Source organism: Phoenix dactylifera, chromosome 11 (genome assembly GCF_051530095.1).
Source record: "Phoenix dactylifera cultivar Ajwa chromosome 11, Ajwa_hap1_PhDact_Kaust_v1.1, whole genome shotgun sequence".
NCBI classification, from domain to species: domain Eukaryota; kingdom Viridiplantae; phylum Streptophyta; class Magnoliopsida; order Arecales; family Arecaceae; genus Phoenix; species Phoenix dactylifera.
This window is the reverse complement of record NC_143200.1, coordinates 22,360,676-22,378,330: the sequence shown is the minus strand read 5'-3', so window position 1 is coordinate 22,378,330 and position 17,655 is coordinate 22,360,676. Positions and strand designations below refer to the sequence as shown.

The 17,655-nt window shown below is 36.8% G+C and overlaps 1 protein-coding gene across 1 annotated transcript; it reads left to right on the top strand.

The window, feature by feature from the left end:
* The first annotated feature begins 5,258 nt into the window (after window positions 1–5,258).
* On the top strand, window positions 5,259–15,404 carry LOC103706507 (polyadenylate-binding protein 2-like). Its single transcript, XM_008790624.6, has 9 exons — window positions 5,259–5,857; window positions 8,460–8,578; window positions 8,720–9,376; window positions 9,472–9,549; window positions 9,645–9,734; window positions 12,554–12,691; window positions 14,298–14,480; window positions 14,632–14,838; window positions 14,963–15,404. Exons 1-9 carry the CDS (start codon window positions 5,581–5,583, stop codon window positions 15,209–15,211), a joined length of 1,998 nt encoding a protein of 665 aa, XP_008788846.3. The 5' UTR covers window positions 5,259–5,580; the 3' UTR covers window positions 15,212–15,404.
* Window positions 15,405–17,655: the final 2,251 nt, after the last annotated feature.

The following is a 17,655-nucleotide window of genomic DNA, read 5'->3' as shown; positions in this document are numbered from 1 at the left end:
CATTCACTAATGTTATCTTTTGTATGAGCCCTATCTCAGTGGATATGTGTTGATAAATAGTCATTTTCTTTTTTGTTTTTAATTGTGCATCTTCATATACCCATATATCAAGTTATTAGCAACTAACATTTACTTGGAGACCAAGACTTTTAATATTTTAGACGTAATATTAAGGGCCTTTGAATCACTAAATATTAAAATTAACATGTTTGAAACTGAAAAAAGTTGTTATTCTTACTTCCATACCGGCCAGCATTTGAGTATCTTAGTTGTTGCCCCTGGGAATCGGTCTATCCTAGACGACGAGCTAGTAAAGCGTTGGTGCTAGAGGACTTGCTGATTGGCTGCTAAGTTGCAATTCAATGCGGGCATCAATTGTTGGGATCGTGATTCGTGACTGCGCTTCAACCTAAAACAACAAAAACGAAGAAGTCTTTTTGCCGGAGTGTGCTCAGTGGAGGATCCTCTAATGCCTAAGTCAAGACGATACTCAAGGATCAGAGAGAGATTTGTAGCAGTCTGGAAGGTCCTCTGAAGAGTTGGTTGTATAGGCAAGGAAGAAAGTCTAACGCCATATAATTCGGGCATGCGGATCGGCCAGAATTCGACGCATGATTTCAGAGACTATTTGGAATCTTGGTTGTGGTGTGTGAAGAGCTTTCGAAATTTGAATTTGTCTGTGCACTTTCGAGTATGCCAAATGGTTGGCCCTAATAGGTGGTGTGTTGGCTTTGTGGTGAGTTTTGGTTGGTTAGCCTCTCGTAAGAGCTGTGATCAATTTGGATGTACATCACTTGTCTCTTACTTTGGTAACCGAGTTTTCATCTGCCATGATATCAACAAATGTCCATTTAAAAAATTCCTCCAAGTTGCAGGACAAAGGGATCGCCGACCGAGGTTGCCAAGGCCTTGGGGTCCAAGTGCTCCTTTTCTCTGCCTCAGTACGTGGTTTGAGTAGAAAAGTAGCTGTGGATCTCAAAATGGCCGGCAGCAAGGAGCTGCGGCTTTTCCGCCTAGTTTACTTCTTAGTTGACGTTATTCCAATCACATTGCTGTCCTTGGCTCGAAGCGGTCCCGGACTCTGATTAGAAGAAGAGGGAGATGCTTTCTTTTAACTCCTGCACTAAACTGTTGTAGCTCTCTTTCATAATAGGCATAATGTCTTGCAAATAGTATGTGGTCACTCAAACTTGGATAGTGTTTGGATGCATGTAAGTGGGCGTTAGGTGTGCAATAAGTGACATTTTTCTGTTGCTTGATTGGGTTAAAATGAGTGAGGCCCATGTTGCTAGGTCCCCACGGCCACGAAATGTGAGGGAGCAAAGGGAGGATACTGAGGATTGGGTTGCTATTCATGAGCAAATTATGAAGCCTGTATGGAAAGCTTACAAATAATTTTCATTCTGATGCTATGTAAAAACTTAATTTACCACACTATTTTCATGACATTTCATGCACGTTATATCCTTGCACTGCTTTGTTTTAATGTCCTATTGCATGCTACTACTTGGTACCATTTCTATATTTTCATGTGTGCATGTGTGTCATATTGTTAGATGGAAGCTGAGCTGATAGAGAGTAACAGACATCCTATTAACGTTCCCAATGGGGAATCGAAACAAGGTAATGAGTTGATGCTTCATCTCGTTCATAGTTGAGCAAGCGAAGCTAGAACTCAATATTGACAAGGGTTTCAAGAACCTTGCCATCACTGTTGCAGTGAAAGCCGTTAATGATTTTCTTCACTCATTTCCTATGAATATGTAATTACTAGAGTAAATTATAAAAAACCCCTCTCGAGATTAGAGATTAATTACAATTACATCCGATAATTTGCAAAACCTATGATTACTCTTCTGAAGTTTATTTTTATCCAACACCTTAATCTATAACTTAATAAAACATTAACCAAATACCACATCAGAGAAAATTTTAAAATGACCAAAATAAACTTAAGTGACATCCTTTACCTCATCCAACGACAATTTCCTCTATTCACATAAGGTAAACAATAGATTTACAAACAATCGATGTAAGTGTAATAAGCATAAATCTCAAGAAGATTTTTATAATTTACTCTAATTACTGCTATTATTTTAGTGATATATTATTATATTTTTGATATGAGCTAAACTCCAAAGGCGAACATTGCTAAAATGACAATCATTTATGGTAACGATGAAGCCATTGATGCTTTCTCCAAGCCCTTGTCTACAAAGATAGAGGGACCTCTATCTACGTAGATAGAGAGGACCTAGGAATGTTGTTCCAATGTCTACGATGGGATTTGATCTCAATTGCCTGGTGGGCGGAGAGGGGGCCCACCCTCTAATGTAGCCTTCGCTCTCATTTTTGGGGGTGTGGGTGGAGAATGGGGTCAGGTTGGGTTGGCTACGGAGGACCAGAGAAGGTGGCTCTCCATGTGACTGCGTTCAGACCGAAAGCAGTGCCTCCGTCTCAAGCCAAGGCTGCAGGACCACTTGAGAGTACAAGCACCAGCAAATAGGGATCTATCACCCTTTCCTACGCGCCACCATTGAACTCCTTATTTATAGTTTTGAACTTTCTTATAGAAGGCTTTGAGGTTTAGGGAATGAAAGGGCATTTGTTTATGATCCATGGACATGTTTTGCATCAAGTTGGAAGGAAATAGCTATGGATTCGAGGGATACCAATGAGTTACTGGGTTACTCTATGCTAATACTGCAACGGGAGGGGTCTTTCTTTTCCCTAGAGGTAGTATTTTTTGCTTCCAACTTCTCCCCTCCTCCCTCTTCAAGGGCATATTTATTTTTCAGTAAAATAAGAGGCCTAAACTTGATAAAGTTAGAAATACTTGCCTTCAATTGTTTGGTTTCTTGTAATTGAGTTTAGTCTAAGTTTGTACTTATATGGAATCACTAATCAATTAGGGTGTTTCTGATCCAAGATGTGTGCAGATAAACTGAATGTTGCTTTAATGCTCTCCCACTCACATTAATCTTAAGCATGAATCATTTAGGCACTATTTAAGCGATGATTATTAATTGCGATTAAATGATAATCTTAAGGCCTCAAACTTGTTCTTCATGTAGTTCTGCAAAATAAATCTAGTTATGTCCACAATTTTGATACTTAGGTGGAAGCAATATAACGAGCATACCCTAAATAGAACCTCGGTCTAGCTAGGAAAATATCAAATGGCAAAGGAATTTAGGCACGGAGGCTTGTTTGGGGGCATAATTATCCTGGGTTTTAGATATAACCTACAAAAGAGGACTCATTTAACAAAAAGGGAGAAGTTGTGAGGACCGAGGGGGTTAGTTTCATCATTAATCCCAAATCTTGTAGCTTACAAAAATTTCTGAAGTCTAATACTTTAGTTATCTTGACAAGTAACCAATATTATGATGATCCAAGATTAGCTTACCTAGATAATATCGATGTTCAAGTGTTGTTAGAATTTCCGAGTACACCTTAGCATTTCCCTCAATTTCAATTGTTCAATAAAAGAAGACACAAAAAGAGACTGCAAAAAATATAAGATTAAAGAATGTTGGCTAATACATAAATGTTGTGCTGGTTGATATCTTGGTTTATATACTCTAAGCTACATCAATTGAGATAAAGAAAAAGTTAATAGTTTTCATTATATTGTAAAATTGAGTAGTCAATATCTGTAAAATCTGAGACCTTTAGCCAACGTAAGAATCATAGTGTAATTCAGCTCTCCGATAATTTTCAGTATCCTTGAGGTTTTACTGCCCGTTGAAAGCCTTTCCAGATGATTTTCTAATTCTAAAATGTAAAAGAAAAAGATATTTGGGGTCAATTGGCTGCTCCCATCCTTCTCCTTCCAACACCTATAAATTCGAGCTCAAACTAAGCTGCTTTTTATCTTGGATGTACATGAAATATTTTGCACCAGAAAAAGCCCTGAAATTTTGTGACCAAAGAGCGGCCCGAAGAGCCCATGGGCTCTCTCAACCGACTGCCATTTTCGCGAGAGCCGCAGTTGCTCTTTTTCATTTTTTCGGTAGAAGAGGAGTCCACATAGACTCACACTGAGAGGAGCACACCTGCTTAGCCAGAAAATTCTCCTTGGCCATTGATCCAATCGACGACAGTCATGGAATCACCATAAACTATAATCCTATCATTCTGTATAAGATTTACCACCGTCTCCATACCAGCAGAGACTGCCATAACTTCAGCTTCTGGAACAAAGGAGGTATAAACTAGAATTGATGCTGCAAGTAGCACTTTACCTTCATGATCACGAATCAAAAGCCCTGCACCAGCTCTGTTTGAGCTAACCGACCCATCAAAGTTAATTTTACTGCTGAAAGTAGCACTTTATCTCTAACTTCTCCCTTCCAACACCTAATTCAAGCTTAAATCTTAATGGCGTGGACAGGATATCTCAGAACGCATATGTTTTAAGGGCTCGTTTGGTTCACGGAAAAAGAAGAGGGGAAAGTGTGGTCAACAGGAAAGTAATGAGATGCTTCTTGTTTGGTTGGAGTTTTCAAAGAAGAGAGATGAGAAAGTTGTATTCCCATGAAAATATGATTCCCACATTTCATGGAAAAGTTTTTTCCATGAGAAACATGGGAAAGTTACTTTTCCATGACGCGGAAATCATTTCATTTTTATTTTTTTCCCAAAAAGACCTTTCAGCATTAAAGAAACATTAAAGACCTAATTTTTATTAAGGATATAATAAGAATTATTCATAACTTTCCTAAGAAAGTGGATGGTCAACCAAACATAAACACTTTGTAAATATGTTACTTTCCCATGGTCAACCAAATATGCTAAAAGTACTTTTTTAGACATTTTCTTCCTAAAAATCTGAAGGAGAACATCTTCCGCGAACCAAACGAGCCCTAAAAGTTTTGTGATCGGCGAGCCCACGGGGCTCTCAACCGACTCCTTATTGGAGGGAGCCGTGGTCTGGTCCAAGAGAAGAAGTAATCAGATCCCATGGACATATTTCCTTCTCCCAGTTTGACTAGGATTAGCCCATCCATGCCATTTGGCCGAGCCGAGCCATATCGCGGCTCCGTTCCCTGCTTGGTCACGACTAGGCCCCGTCCCTCTACGAACCGCAGGTGCAGCGCCCCACCCTTTTGGGACCTGGGAGACGCGCACTCTGTCGGCTTGCGAGCGAACCGACTCAGCCCGAGCGGCGCCATCCGGCCCGGCCACCGGGCTAGGGTTTCTCACACCCCTGCCCCAACCCTGCTATAAATTCCTGGAACCGCCCCCCAAGACCCGGCGCGGTGCGGTTCGGGCTGCCCTCCCAAACCCTCCTCCCTCTTGTCTCTAGATAGAATTCTTCACGCCCTTCCGATCTCCGATCCTATCCAGATCCCTTGAGAAAAATACCAAAAATATCGGGAAAAAACCTTAAAAAAAAGGAGAAATCGCTATTCCCTTTTCTCTCCGATCTATATATCTATCCTTTTGAATCCCTAGGAGGAAGGAAGGTTTGCTTTTGTTGTTGTTCTTGTTTTTGTTGTTTTTGATCTCCTAGGGCTTGTGCCAGAGGAGTGCGGATTAAAGGGGAAAAAGAGGTTTTGTTTTTGGATCCGAGAGATGGCGCAGGTACAGGTTCAGCCGCAGGCGCCGGCGTCCGGACCGGCGGGGACGGGGCCGGCGGGCGGCGGCGGAGGCGGCGGCGGCGGAGGTGGGGGGAACCAGTTTCCGTCCACCTCTCTGTATGTAGGGGACCTGGAGCTGAGCGTGACGGACTCGCAGCTGTTCGATGTGTTCCACCAGGTCGGGCAGGTGGTGTCGGTTCGTGTTTGCCGGGATGTCAACACCCGCCGCTCCCTTGGTTATGCATACGTGAACTACATCAATCCGGTTGATGGTGAGTTTAGGCTTTTAGTCGATGTTTTTCTTCGTTTAATTGGACGGTAGCCTCTGTTTTTAGCGATTATGTTGCATTGCTTACTATCGATTCTCTGTTGGTATTTCGTCCAACCTTGGGATTTTAGGAATTGGAAATAAATGGTAAATTAGTTGATGTCTTGTGATGGGGCACCTAGTATTTGAGAGCTGTGTTGCATGCTATTTTAGGTCCCAATCGTTTTGTGCTGTTTATATCTTAATACGATTTAACAAGAATCCACTGGCCACATGTGGCCCAGGCAAGTACCTATTGTTCGGAAGAACTGTTGGATGGATTAGAATTATGTAGGTCTTCGTGGTGGTAATAAGCGCTCTGACCACTTTTCCAGCAATGTTCACTGAATTATATGATGCTTTACTGCAATACTTTTAATTCAACTTAACTAATTGGACATCCTTTTGTCTTAGTGTTTGGACTTGTGTTGATTATATTGGTTATGTAGCTGTGCTTTATATTGACCTTTATTAGCACATTATTAGATATCTGTGCAAGGGCTATAATTATTTGATGATCATGAGCTCGAACTAGTTTCAGAAGCTTTTTCATAACGATGACTTTATATTTCACTTACTTTAAAGAGGTAAGACGGGAATATCTGAGCTCATTTTAATTGCTGGACTCTGTCGAAATGTCCACTTCCCACTTTATGGATTTTCCTTTCCGGTATCACATAATGCAAGAATTAGATAACTTGTTATAAATTAAGGTCTGCTATCATGTAGTTTTTAAATATCTGCAAGTTGTTAAAATTATTATGATTTCTCATGATGTTGGTAAAATAGAAATATTGTGGCCTGGTTTGGATGTGATCCCAGTAGGTGAATAGGTGCATTTTGGCCAGGTTTTAGCAGGTGCATGTAACAGCTATTTTCATGGAGATAAGGTATTTTCTGTATTGGAATATTACTGAATAAGTTATTCTTGCTATCTTTTTCATAAAACTAAAAGTTTAGAATTCAAAGAAATTTAAATTAATAGTATTTACCTTGAAGAAGCACGACAAAAAAAAAAATCAGAGAGTTAGTTCCCATATCATGACACTTTGTTTTGCATCATCGATAGTGTTCCATTCTATTGTTTCATCTCTAGCATTTGAGAATGTTCACGTTCCTGTTGTACTAAAAGGTTTCGTTGATTATTACCATTAAGTGTCGACTATAATGGCCACTTGAGTGAAAGCTTCTTAAAAGGACACATGGCATGCTTAGCCACCATTAACTCAAGACAGCCTCTTCAGATTGTTGAAAAGATGCAATTGTTCTTACCATATTGTTTTGTCCCCCATGTAAAAGAGTTAATGTACTTCAGTGTATTTTTATGTTTGGTTGAGATTTCAGTTAATGTTTAAATTTATGATCTTTTAAGTCAAAGTTGGTTTCTGAATAAGCTTGAAATTCATATAATATACTGTTGTTGGTAGTTTGGATGTTGAGACATTTGAAATTTGTTGATATTGGAGTTCAATTTATATATGTTCTTTTGAAAAAAGAACGGGTAGACCTTGTTTATAATAAAAATTGTGTTTAATTTGAAGGTTCCCATTTGTAAACCGGAAAGTGGAACATGGTTATCCAAAGAGGAAGTTAAATATAACAATTGTGGCAGGATGTTGTCCTGATATGTGATTGCTCAGGGCGATTAATTTTGTATAACCATATTGGTACTTACTGTTATTTTTATTAGAGTGTTGGAGATCCATCCTAAAATAGCTTTCTAGTTTTTTTAAGGAGTTTTTCTTAGTGTAACCCTCAAAATAAAAACAAAAACTGCTTGCATATTTACCCTTCTTGTATAATTCGTACTTATTGCCCCTTGAATTGTCTGAATTTCATTATATACCTTTTCTGCCATTGCTCGTTCACTATCATCATTCTATCCTTACTTTGTCTGGATTGAAAGTTTGCTTGTTCATTGACAATTGCTGTTACTTATATATGTTTTTTTGAAAATATTGAGGGGCATGCCTATTTGAATTTTTTTTCCTTATGTACTAATGCATGCTTTTACTTTTTGAGAGATAAATAACTGAGGATGTTGTAAAGAGTATGTATGCAAGAAATTGTTGAAGGTGTAGATGCTAAAGTTTTGTTGGAGGTTGTCATCTGACCAGAATGGCGTATATGTAGGTTTTTGGCTTAGTATTATAGGCTTTGTGTTAGATATTGAACTGTAATTGGTGAAATTTGGTTGTGCTAGACTTAACATTTTTATAATTCCATTGGATTTGGTTTGCATTTTGTATTCCTGTTTCTATCAAATGCTAAAATTCAATTCCGGGTGAATCTGTCAGTTGTTCAAGTGTTTTTTTTTTGAAATGTAAAATTGGATTGCTTGCTGATTGATGTGTTCTTTCTTTCATTCTTTTAATTTACTTTTTTGGGGGGGAGGGCGTGGGTTGAATCTGAAATTTTTTGAATGTTCTTAAAGGCTTGGGAAATGTTAATTTGAGTTGCATGTAAAATTTATGAGAAAATTCATATCCCTCTTACCTTTTTCTTGACCTTTTTTTTGTTGGGGTTGTGGTCTTCCTGATTCACATTTTTGTAAATTTTATCAACAGCGGCAAGGGCATTAGAGATGCTGAACTTTACCCCACTAAATGGGAAGCCTATTCGGATAATGTATTCAAATCGTGACCCTAGCATGCGTAAAAGTGGGGCAGGGAATATATTTATTAAGGTATCATACCTTTTACATCTATTTTGTTTATCATTTTGGCACTCTTCTGACTGTTTGTTCGAGTTATTCATCTGATTTTTTTGCATGATTTAACCTATATACATGTGTTATGGCATTATTGTATTTACGCTCTTTTTGCAGAATCTGGACAAGTCAATAGACAACAAAGCACTATATGATACATTTTCTGCATTCGGAAACATTCTTTCTTGCAAGATTGCCACAGATCCATCTGGTCAGTCAAAAGGCTATGGATTTGTTCAGTTCGATCAAGAGGAAGCAGCACATAATGCCATAGAGAAGCTAAATGGCATGCTTTTGAATGATAAGAAAGTCTTTGTTGGACCTTTTCTTCGTAAACATGAGAGGGAGCATGCTGCAAACAACACAAGATTTAATAATGTGTTTGTAAAAAATCTCTCAGAATCTACAACAGAAGATAATTTACTAGAAATTTTTGGAGAATATGGAAAAATTACAAGTGCTGTTATAATGAGGGAGGGTGATGGTAAGTCAAAGTGCTTTGGATTTGTTAATTTTGAGGATCCAGAGCATGCTGCTAAGGCTGTTAAGGAACTTAATGGGAAGAAATTTGATGGTAAAGAATGGTATGTTGGAAAAGCACAGAAAAAATCGGAAAGGGAGATGGAACTAAAAGGAAGATTTGAACAGAGGATGCAGGAGGCAGCTGACAAAAATCAAGGGGCTAACTTATACTTGAAGAACTTAGATGATAGCATTGGGGATGACAAACTGAGAGAATTGTTTTCCGAGTTCGGCACAATTACTTCTTGTAAGGTATGTTTAAGTTGGTTGTCACTAATTATATGTTATTGTCTTGGCCGATTAATCTTGTGGTTGAAGTTGGCATAAACATTTGGAATTTTGTATAGGTTATGCGTGATCCCAATGGTGCAAGTAGAGGATCTGGATTTGTTGCTTTCCAGTCTCCTGATGATGCATCTAAAGCTGTAAGTTAAGCTCTGTTACTTGCGAGTTCTATGAATAACCAGTTTGATAGCTGAATTTTCCATTTTGTTTATATCATGGTCTTTCATTCCTGTAGCTGGTGGAGATGAATGGCAAGATGATTGGCAGCAAACCTCTCTATGTTGCACTTGCACAGCGTAAGGAAGACAGAAGAGCAAGGCTGCAGGTAATTTCTCTAAGAGCAGTTCTTTCAAGACGCATATAAGGTACACTAGGTGAAGGAAGAGGTGATACTAATGCTCATGCTGATTCCATTCATTATATCATTGGAATATTCTTGCTGTTATTATCACATTTCTTGATTGAGTTATATTTTCTTTGGATATCAGTGGTTTTAGTTATCTGTTTTGTCATTTAAAAGGCATAATGGTTTCTCACTCATGTATTGTTTGATTTAAAATTTTCTAATTTTTTAAGGGCTTGATTTCTAATGTCATTCTTGGAATTACTAATAATTGTTGCAAAAAGTAATTGTATTATATTCACCAGAGAGTTTCTTTTGCTGTATTTTTATTTTTGGGCTAAGGGTTAGAGGCATCATTCCTTTCTTTTTTTCTAAGCATGAACCATGTACGTTTACATTGCCTATTTAGTCTTCTCCTTAATGCTTTCTAGTGGTGTCGGTACTATGTGTTCTCAAATTGGATACCAGAATTTTGTCATGTGAAAATAGTTGAACTGATTATGATACAACTTCTTATGCAAATGTTTATGAATGTTTTACAAGAAACAGTTTGTTGATATTTCAACTGTACTTGATTAATCCCTTTTACTACTCTTTCCTAATAGACAGTCTTTATCTTCTTTCTGTGCAGTTCGTTTTTCTGTGCGAATTGCAAAACCTATTTTGTCTTGTTTCACCTATGACACACAACCCATGTTGCTTTCCATACTTAGGCCTCACATTCTCCAGTGTCTGAATCAGCTATGCGCATGACTATTTTCTTGATTGGTGCAACTATTGCGCTCCCTAAAATGAACTTGCTGCAATCTATATTCCTGGTTTTGTGGCACACAAGAAGAACATTCTCATCATTGCAACATGCATTTTGTGTGTATTAGGTTTTTTTTAAAAACTGTTTAATATTCTGATGTACATTTTTTTTTACCTTTTCACCGTGTACTATTCTAGAGATACTCCGTAACTGTTTATTTCATCCATCTTGTTATAATTCAATATCTCTACCATTTTCTGTTGTTCTGTTCTTTATTAGTCCAACCAAGATAGCATAAATTACAATGGTTATTATTTTGCATTTTTTTAAAACTTGATTCAATTTGATTTGCATTCTGTTACAATTCTGTTTCATTATATTTTGTATATTAAAAAGCATTTGAGCCTTTATATTTTTATTTGGCTTATTGGTTAATACAATGTCATCTGCACTCAGTGCTTCATCGCCTCTGTATCAGTAGTAATGTTATCTGACCAGTTTGTTGAGGTAATGCCTGAAATTAACCCTTTGTGTTGGCCACCTGGTGTGCAAGTATCACTTGTTTCGCTGTAGCTACCTTTGAATCCTAAAATTGTTCTTTCTTTCAAAAAAAAAAAAAAAAATCCCTAAAACTGTTCCATTGACATCATTCATGATTGTAGCATACTCTTTTGTTGCACCCTACTCATTTGATTCACTTTTTCTCCTTGATGCTTAGCTATAAGTTTTATCATAGAGTATACATCCTTTCTTTGTGAATAATGATCATATGATTTTTTCCTCAATATTACTCATCTTGTAACTGAAACAGGATAGATTGGCTTATATAGTTGACTTTCCTACTTGAAATCCATGAAAGTAATAGTTGATGTAAAAATTAGTGGTTCTGCATGCAATACAAAAAAAAATAAAAGAACAAGTTGTTTTAATAGTGTAGCTTCTCTAGGATTTACATGTGAAAACTATTTTCTCATCAGGTAATCAGGACCCCTAATTTACTCCAGTTCTTAGTACATCCACACTGGAGATCCATGTATTTTAAACTTGATATACTTCATAACAAAAAAGACACTAGAATGATTTGGAATCTACTCTAAAAAAAGTAATTGCACACTGATATCCTCAGAATACTTTATATCAAAAGTTGTCATTATATCTGCAAGTTGAGCAGCATCATGACTTTTCCAGGGAACTTGCTCGGGCACTTGCATCTACAAGTGTTGCTTCAATACATTCTTCAATTATAAGCTTCTTTTGGTCATCATATGGACTGAATTTCACCAAACTCAAGTTTTTTTTTTAAATTATTGTTGTGTAACTTTATGCATCATTTCTTTTATTAATATGTTGACATATTTTCCTATACAATATATACGATCGAAAAGTTTAAAATTGTTGATTAGTATTATTATGCACACATATGTACATATGTCAAGTAATTTTAGGCATTTGTGCTTTAAGGGTTTGAAAACTTGGTTTCAGTTTTGGCTGGACCAAATGCACTTTTCCTTTTAGCAATTTTGGCCTTCACTTCTTGCCTACTTTCTTCAGAGTAGGATCTATGGCACATCCATCTTATGATTTCTTGATGATATATCTTGATTACATTAACAGCAATTGAATTGTCGTGTCTTTTTTGGGATATCTCCTTTGTGGCCCTTTGAAATTTGGCTACTTGTAGAGTAAAAGGTTATGCCATCACTTCTTCAGGTTTGTATTTCATGTCAAGTTGGGCAAGATCCCATGACCAGTGCTGTTTTTTAAGGCCTGGTTCCTACCTGACCTATTGGAATAAATTGTTTCCAGTTATCATGAGTAGTATGCTGCATTAGATGTTCAATTTAGTCTCAGCAAGACATCAGCTTCTAGGTAGGTCATATTTATCAGCAACCAGATTTAATAAATATTCCATTTTTTCCAATCAATATTATGTTGTCTGACATTATATACGAATGGATATATGCATTTTATAACACCTTTTGTTATCACTGCTCGTATAATTTACATCATCTTTATGATCTCTTTTGCTGATAGTCTGTTCATTTGTCAGGCCCAATTTTCTCAAATGCGTCCAGTGGCAATCCCACCTTCAGTTGCGCCTCGTGTGCCAATGTATCCTCCTGGTGCTCCTGGTATGGGACAACAGCTATTTTATGGTCAACCACCTCCCACCCTTATACCTCCTCAGGTAACTTTGTTATATATATAAATATATCATAACGACAACAACAATAATAATTAATTGAATGTATTGGTTTCAAGCTATCCTAGCGCCATGTGCTTTGGCTTGTAAAAGTCGCGCCAAGGGTTCGAAATTGATATGCCCCTTCAATAATTGGTTGCCTGTATTGCCTTTACTGATGCTACAGCCTATAGCACCTGGACTCACTATGACCACTGACACCCCATTGTCACCACCACCAAGAACATTGCTGTGCCATCATAACGTCCGCAACTGCTACTGCCACTAGTACCAATCAACATGATTTTCAGTTTTGTATTTCTAAAGAACAAATTATTTGAGACCACCAGACATGATTATTTTTTTTGAATAACTGCAAGCAAAATAAAGTCACAGTCTGTTTTGTTCTTAAAAGTAGGGAGACTTGCAATTTGCCAAACAGAGCCCTAAGGTGTCAGATTTTGTCCAACATTGGTTATTATAGTGGTTGAAGCTTTATACAAGAGTTTGAATTTCATAATGGACTGTGCATCCTTTTAATTATTAACCTTGTGTTTGGGTGGGGTTATGAGGGAGGATGGACGGAGTTGGAAGGATGGATAGCCTCCATCCACCATTTGGTTCAAAAATTTTTAGGAGGGATTGCTCATCCATCTTGGCCCACCAATTTGCATCCTTTCAAATTAGGAGGATGCAAGAAAGGATGGAGCATATAAGAGTAGTAGGTTTCTGAGTTGATAAAATTACCCCTTATTAATTTTTTGATGAAAGCCAACGCTTCTTCTATTTTTCTATTTATATTCACTATTTTTTAGTTAGCTATTTATATAAAATTAATTAACTACTTAAATTAAATTATAACTTAATTAATTATTTATATAAGTAATATATAAATTAATTAATTCATATATAATTAATTTATAAAATTAAATTAAACTAAAATTAAATATTTAATATTTTTTATATAATTATAGATTATAAATATATAAGTTTATATATTGTCCTACTTTAGTATAAAAAGTGTTATAAATTGATAATAATAATACTATTTGTTTAAGGGTAGTTTAGTAAAAAATATCATACAAATATCATCTATTCTTCCTTTAGTTCCTTCTATACCAAACAAAGGAGGAAATTATTTCCATCCATCCATATTTCACCAAACACATGGAAGGATGGATGGAAGACCCATCCATCCTTTCTCTTCCATCCATTTTTCCTCCCTCTTCTATCCATCCTCCGGTCCATCTGTCGTACCAAACAGAGTGTACACATCACTGGTGTATTGAATGAAAATCATGAGAATTGTTATTTAATTTTCAAAATGATTCAAAGTGCTACAGACCATGTCTACTTAGCTAACTCATCATAATTCTAATCAATATATATTTTTCTTTTGTTTGTTTATATGTTCATTATTTTTGTTGTAATTTGGAATTATTTTGTTTTCCTACTCTAAACTATTTTTGAGGCTTTGTTGCATGTTCTTTCTTAGTTGACTTGTGTCTCGATTTGACAAACATTTGTTGGATCTTAGTGAGCATAAATTATTTCCTAAAGGAGTTGATTTTTTTTAATTGACCATCAATCACAATTCTTACTCTCTTCACAGCCTGGATTTGGCTTCCAACAGCCACTTGTTCCTGGGATGAGGCCTGGAGTGGCTCCTATGCCAAATTTTTATATGCCATTCGTTCAACAGGGTCAGCAGGCCCAACGCCCAGGTGGTAGACGTGCTGGTGGGGGTCCTGTGCAACAAACACAGCAGCACCCTATGCCACTGATTCAGCAACAGGTGGGTGACTACCTCATCATATTCAACATGTTTTTATCCGCTACCACTTCATCTTAAGCATGTTTTTAGCTCTTCTCATCACCATTGATGTATTTTGTTATTAAGCAACAGCTAATGCAGTGCATCTGTAATGATAATTTAAATGTTGTAGATGCTTCCTCGGGGGGGACGTGCCTACCGCTACCCTCCTGGGCGCAACATGCCAGAAGTTCCGATGCCTGGTGCTGCTGGAGGAATGCTTTCTGCCCCATATGACATGGGGGTTATGCCCATGAGAGATGCTGGCATGTCACAGCCTATTCCAATTGGAGCATTGGCTTCAGCTCTTGCAAATGCTAGTCCTGAGCAGCAGCGGACGGTAATATTTGTATCTTATAGTCCATCAGCATGAGTTTGCACGAGCTCAGATTTCTTTACTATTCATGCATCCATTTTCTGGCTTTGTCGAAGCATTGTCAGTAATCTGATTGTGTTCCGTTTAGATGCTTGGTGAGAGTCTATATCCACTTGTGGATCAGCTGGAGCATGACCACGCAGCCAAAGTGACGGGCATGCTTCTGGAGATGGACCAGCCTGAAGTGTTGCATCTGCTCGAGTCCCCAGAGGCCTTGAAAGCCAAAGTTGCTGAGGCAATGGAAGTTCTGAGAAATGTTGCTCAGCAGCAGCAGCAGGCCAGCACCCCAGCTGATCAGCTGGCTGCTCTATCGTTGAATGATGGCATTATTAGTTGAGTTGATCATTTAGTCCTTCAGATTGTTAGGAGATTGTGCTTGAACAATTTGGATTGGTTTGAGCAGCAGATGGCTTTGTGGTGTGGTATTTTTTGATTTTAAATTTTCGAGCGGGCTTTCTAGTAGGCTTGACTTTTTATGTTTGCGCACAATATGTTGTTTCAGAGTTCATAAGATTTGTGACTTTCATGTTTGTTAGCGTGTTCCCAAGTTTTCTTTTGCATTCATTTCTTCCCTCCATCCACCCTATGATATATCTTGGTAGTGGCTGCCATTTCATCTCCTTTCTGGTGAGGTAGTTTAATGGTACATTTGGAGTTACCTTGACTCTTTGCATGTCGTTCTGGTCGTAAGTTGATTGACTTTACACTTTATAAGAAGCTCCATCACGTTACCGTGTGTGATGCGGTGAGGGTTTGTCCACGCTTGCACTATGGAAACCAGAAGGATTCTTCAACAAGATGAAGTCCACATATCTGTGGCCATGGGGCCACGAAGAAGAGAGCAAAAGAGTAGTACTGTAAACAAGGTGGATGTGGATTGTTATTGTTCCATGACATGATCCCAATCCATTCTTCATAAAAAAAATCGGTTTTGGATTTGAACTTGGAACTTATTATTGTTTTTGTTGTTGGATTGTCTCAGTTTGGGAGATTTCAAATGACTCTTTTGTGAATTTTCAAAGTCGCTCTTTTCTTGAATTTTGTTCTTCATGATGAATCTGATGTTCGACTTAAGAGCATATCCTAGAATTGTTCACGCTATAACTTCTGTAGCTGCAAGTTTGTAACACGACAGAGAAAATACAGGCGGGTGAGATGGCACACAACTATCCCGCAGCTCCTGCCCGTCTCGTCGTCCTGTTTTATCTATTTTACCATGGAACTGAGAAAAGTATGGCGCTCTCGTGGCATTTGAAAGGAAAGGAAAAGAAGAGCCAAAAGAATAAAATTTGAAATGTCAAAAAAGTCTTTAATTATTATTGAATTCGCTGCGGCCTGGTAATTCCTTAAATTATTGAGGACCAATCAATTCAGAATTATTCATAAACTATAAGAGGTATTGTTATTTATTAATTATTCACAACGGATTCAAGTTTTTCCGTTACGTTATTGTTTGTGTGTTTGTTATTATTTATTATTCTAGGTTTGCTATTATTCGTTATTCTTACTTTTCATGTATTTATTTCAATGGAATCAAGTGTGCAAATGCTTTAGACAACTTTTTTTTTTTTTTTTAATAAGAAAAAACAGGACTTCTTTTGAATTTTTGGTGAGGGTACTGGATTTTTTGCTAGAGGTTTGAAGCTTTGGTTTGAATTATCCTCAAACCCCTAATTTGCGACCTATGCTCATAGAAATGCCTTAAGCACAACTTATATGTATAATATATTGGAAAACCCTATCTTATTAAGTAATCTTTTATTCAAAACTAAAAATAATATTTTAAAAATTATAAATAATTGGTTTCCACTTGTTTAGGTTACATTTTGACATCTGACTTTCTTTTCCATTTTTTAAGAAAATAAAATATTAGCTTATTCTTTTAGATTTGTAAAGGCAATAAACATTTTTTGTACAATCAGCTATTTTAATTTTATAAATATAAATTTTTTTTAAAAAAATTTCAACTTGCAATGGTGGCGGCGGCTCTTTATTTGTGCTGGCGAGTCTAATGGTGGCAGAATGACAGCTATATTGCAGTGGTGGTAGTGATGATAGAGATGACAAAAGTGAAGTTTAATGGTAGAGTCAAGCACAATAAAAATGGTAGTGGTACATAAAAGCGATAAAATTTTTTGTTTGAAAATTTTCAAAATTATTTAGCTTATGTAATAACTTTATATTTTTATTTCTCTACTAATCAATAAACTTCGACATGGAGATTATTGTGGAAGACAACAATTTTCCAAAACCTCAGCTATCCCTGCTAAGAGCAATAAATCTTCACTTCCAAAAGTTTTAAAGATTTTATAAATATTTTTAAAAACAAAAATGTTTCACCATATATATTGTCCAGCTTTTTTTTTTTTAGATTTTTTAAACGAAATCTAAGTATTAGCTTAGTGGTCATCTCCCTCGATTGCAAGTATCTAAAAATCTTAGATCTAGATTTAGACCGATCCACTTATTTCAAGCATGATTGATTAGAAGATTTTGGGCTCTGGAATAAAAATAAAAATGAGTAATTTATATTCTAACCGTTTGGTTGTAGAGGAAAAAATCCTATTCCTATTCCGATTTTAGAAGAAAATGTTAAATATCTTAATTTTTAAAACCTAATACAAACATTTTTCTAGCATTTAAATGTCATTCCAATTCTAATTTCGATTTCAATCACGAACTAATATATTAGAAACATGGTCATTCCAATTTCTATTTCAATCTATTTTGTTCCAATTTCAATCACAAATCAAATGCACCCTTCAAATTTTGCATCCAATT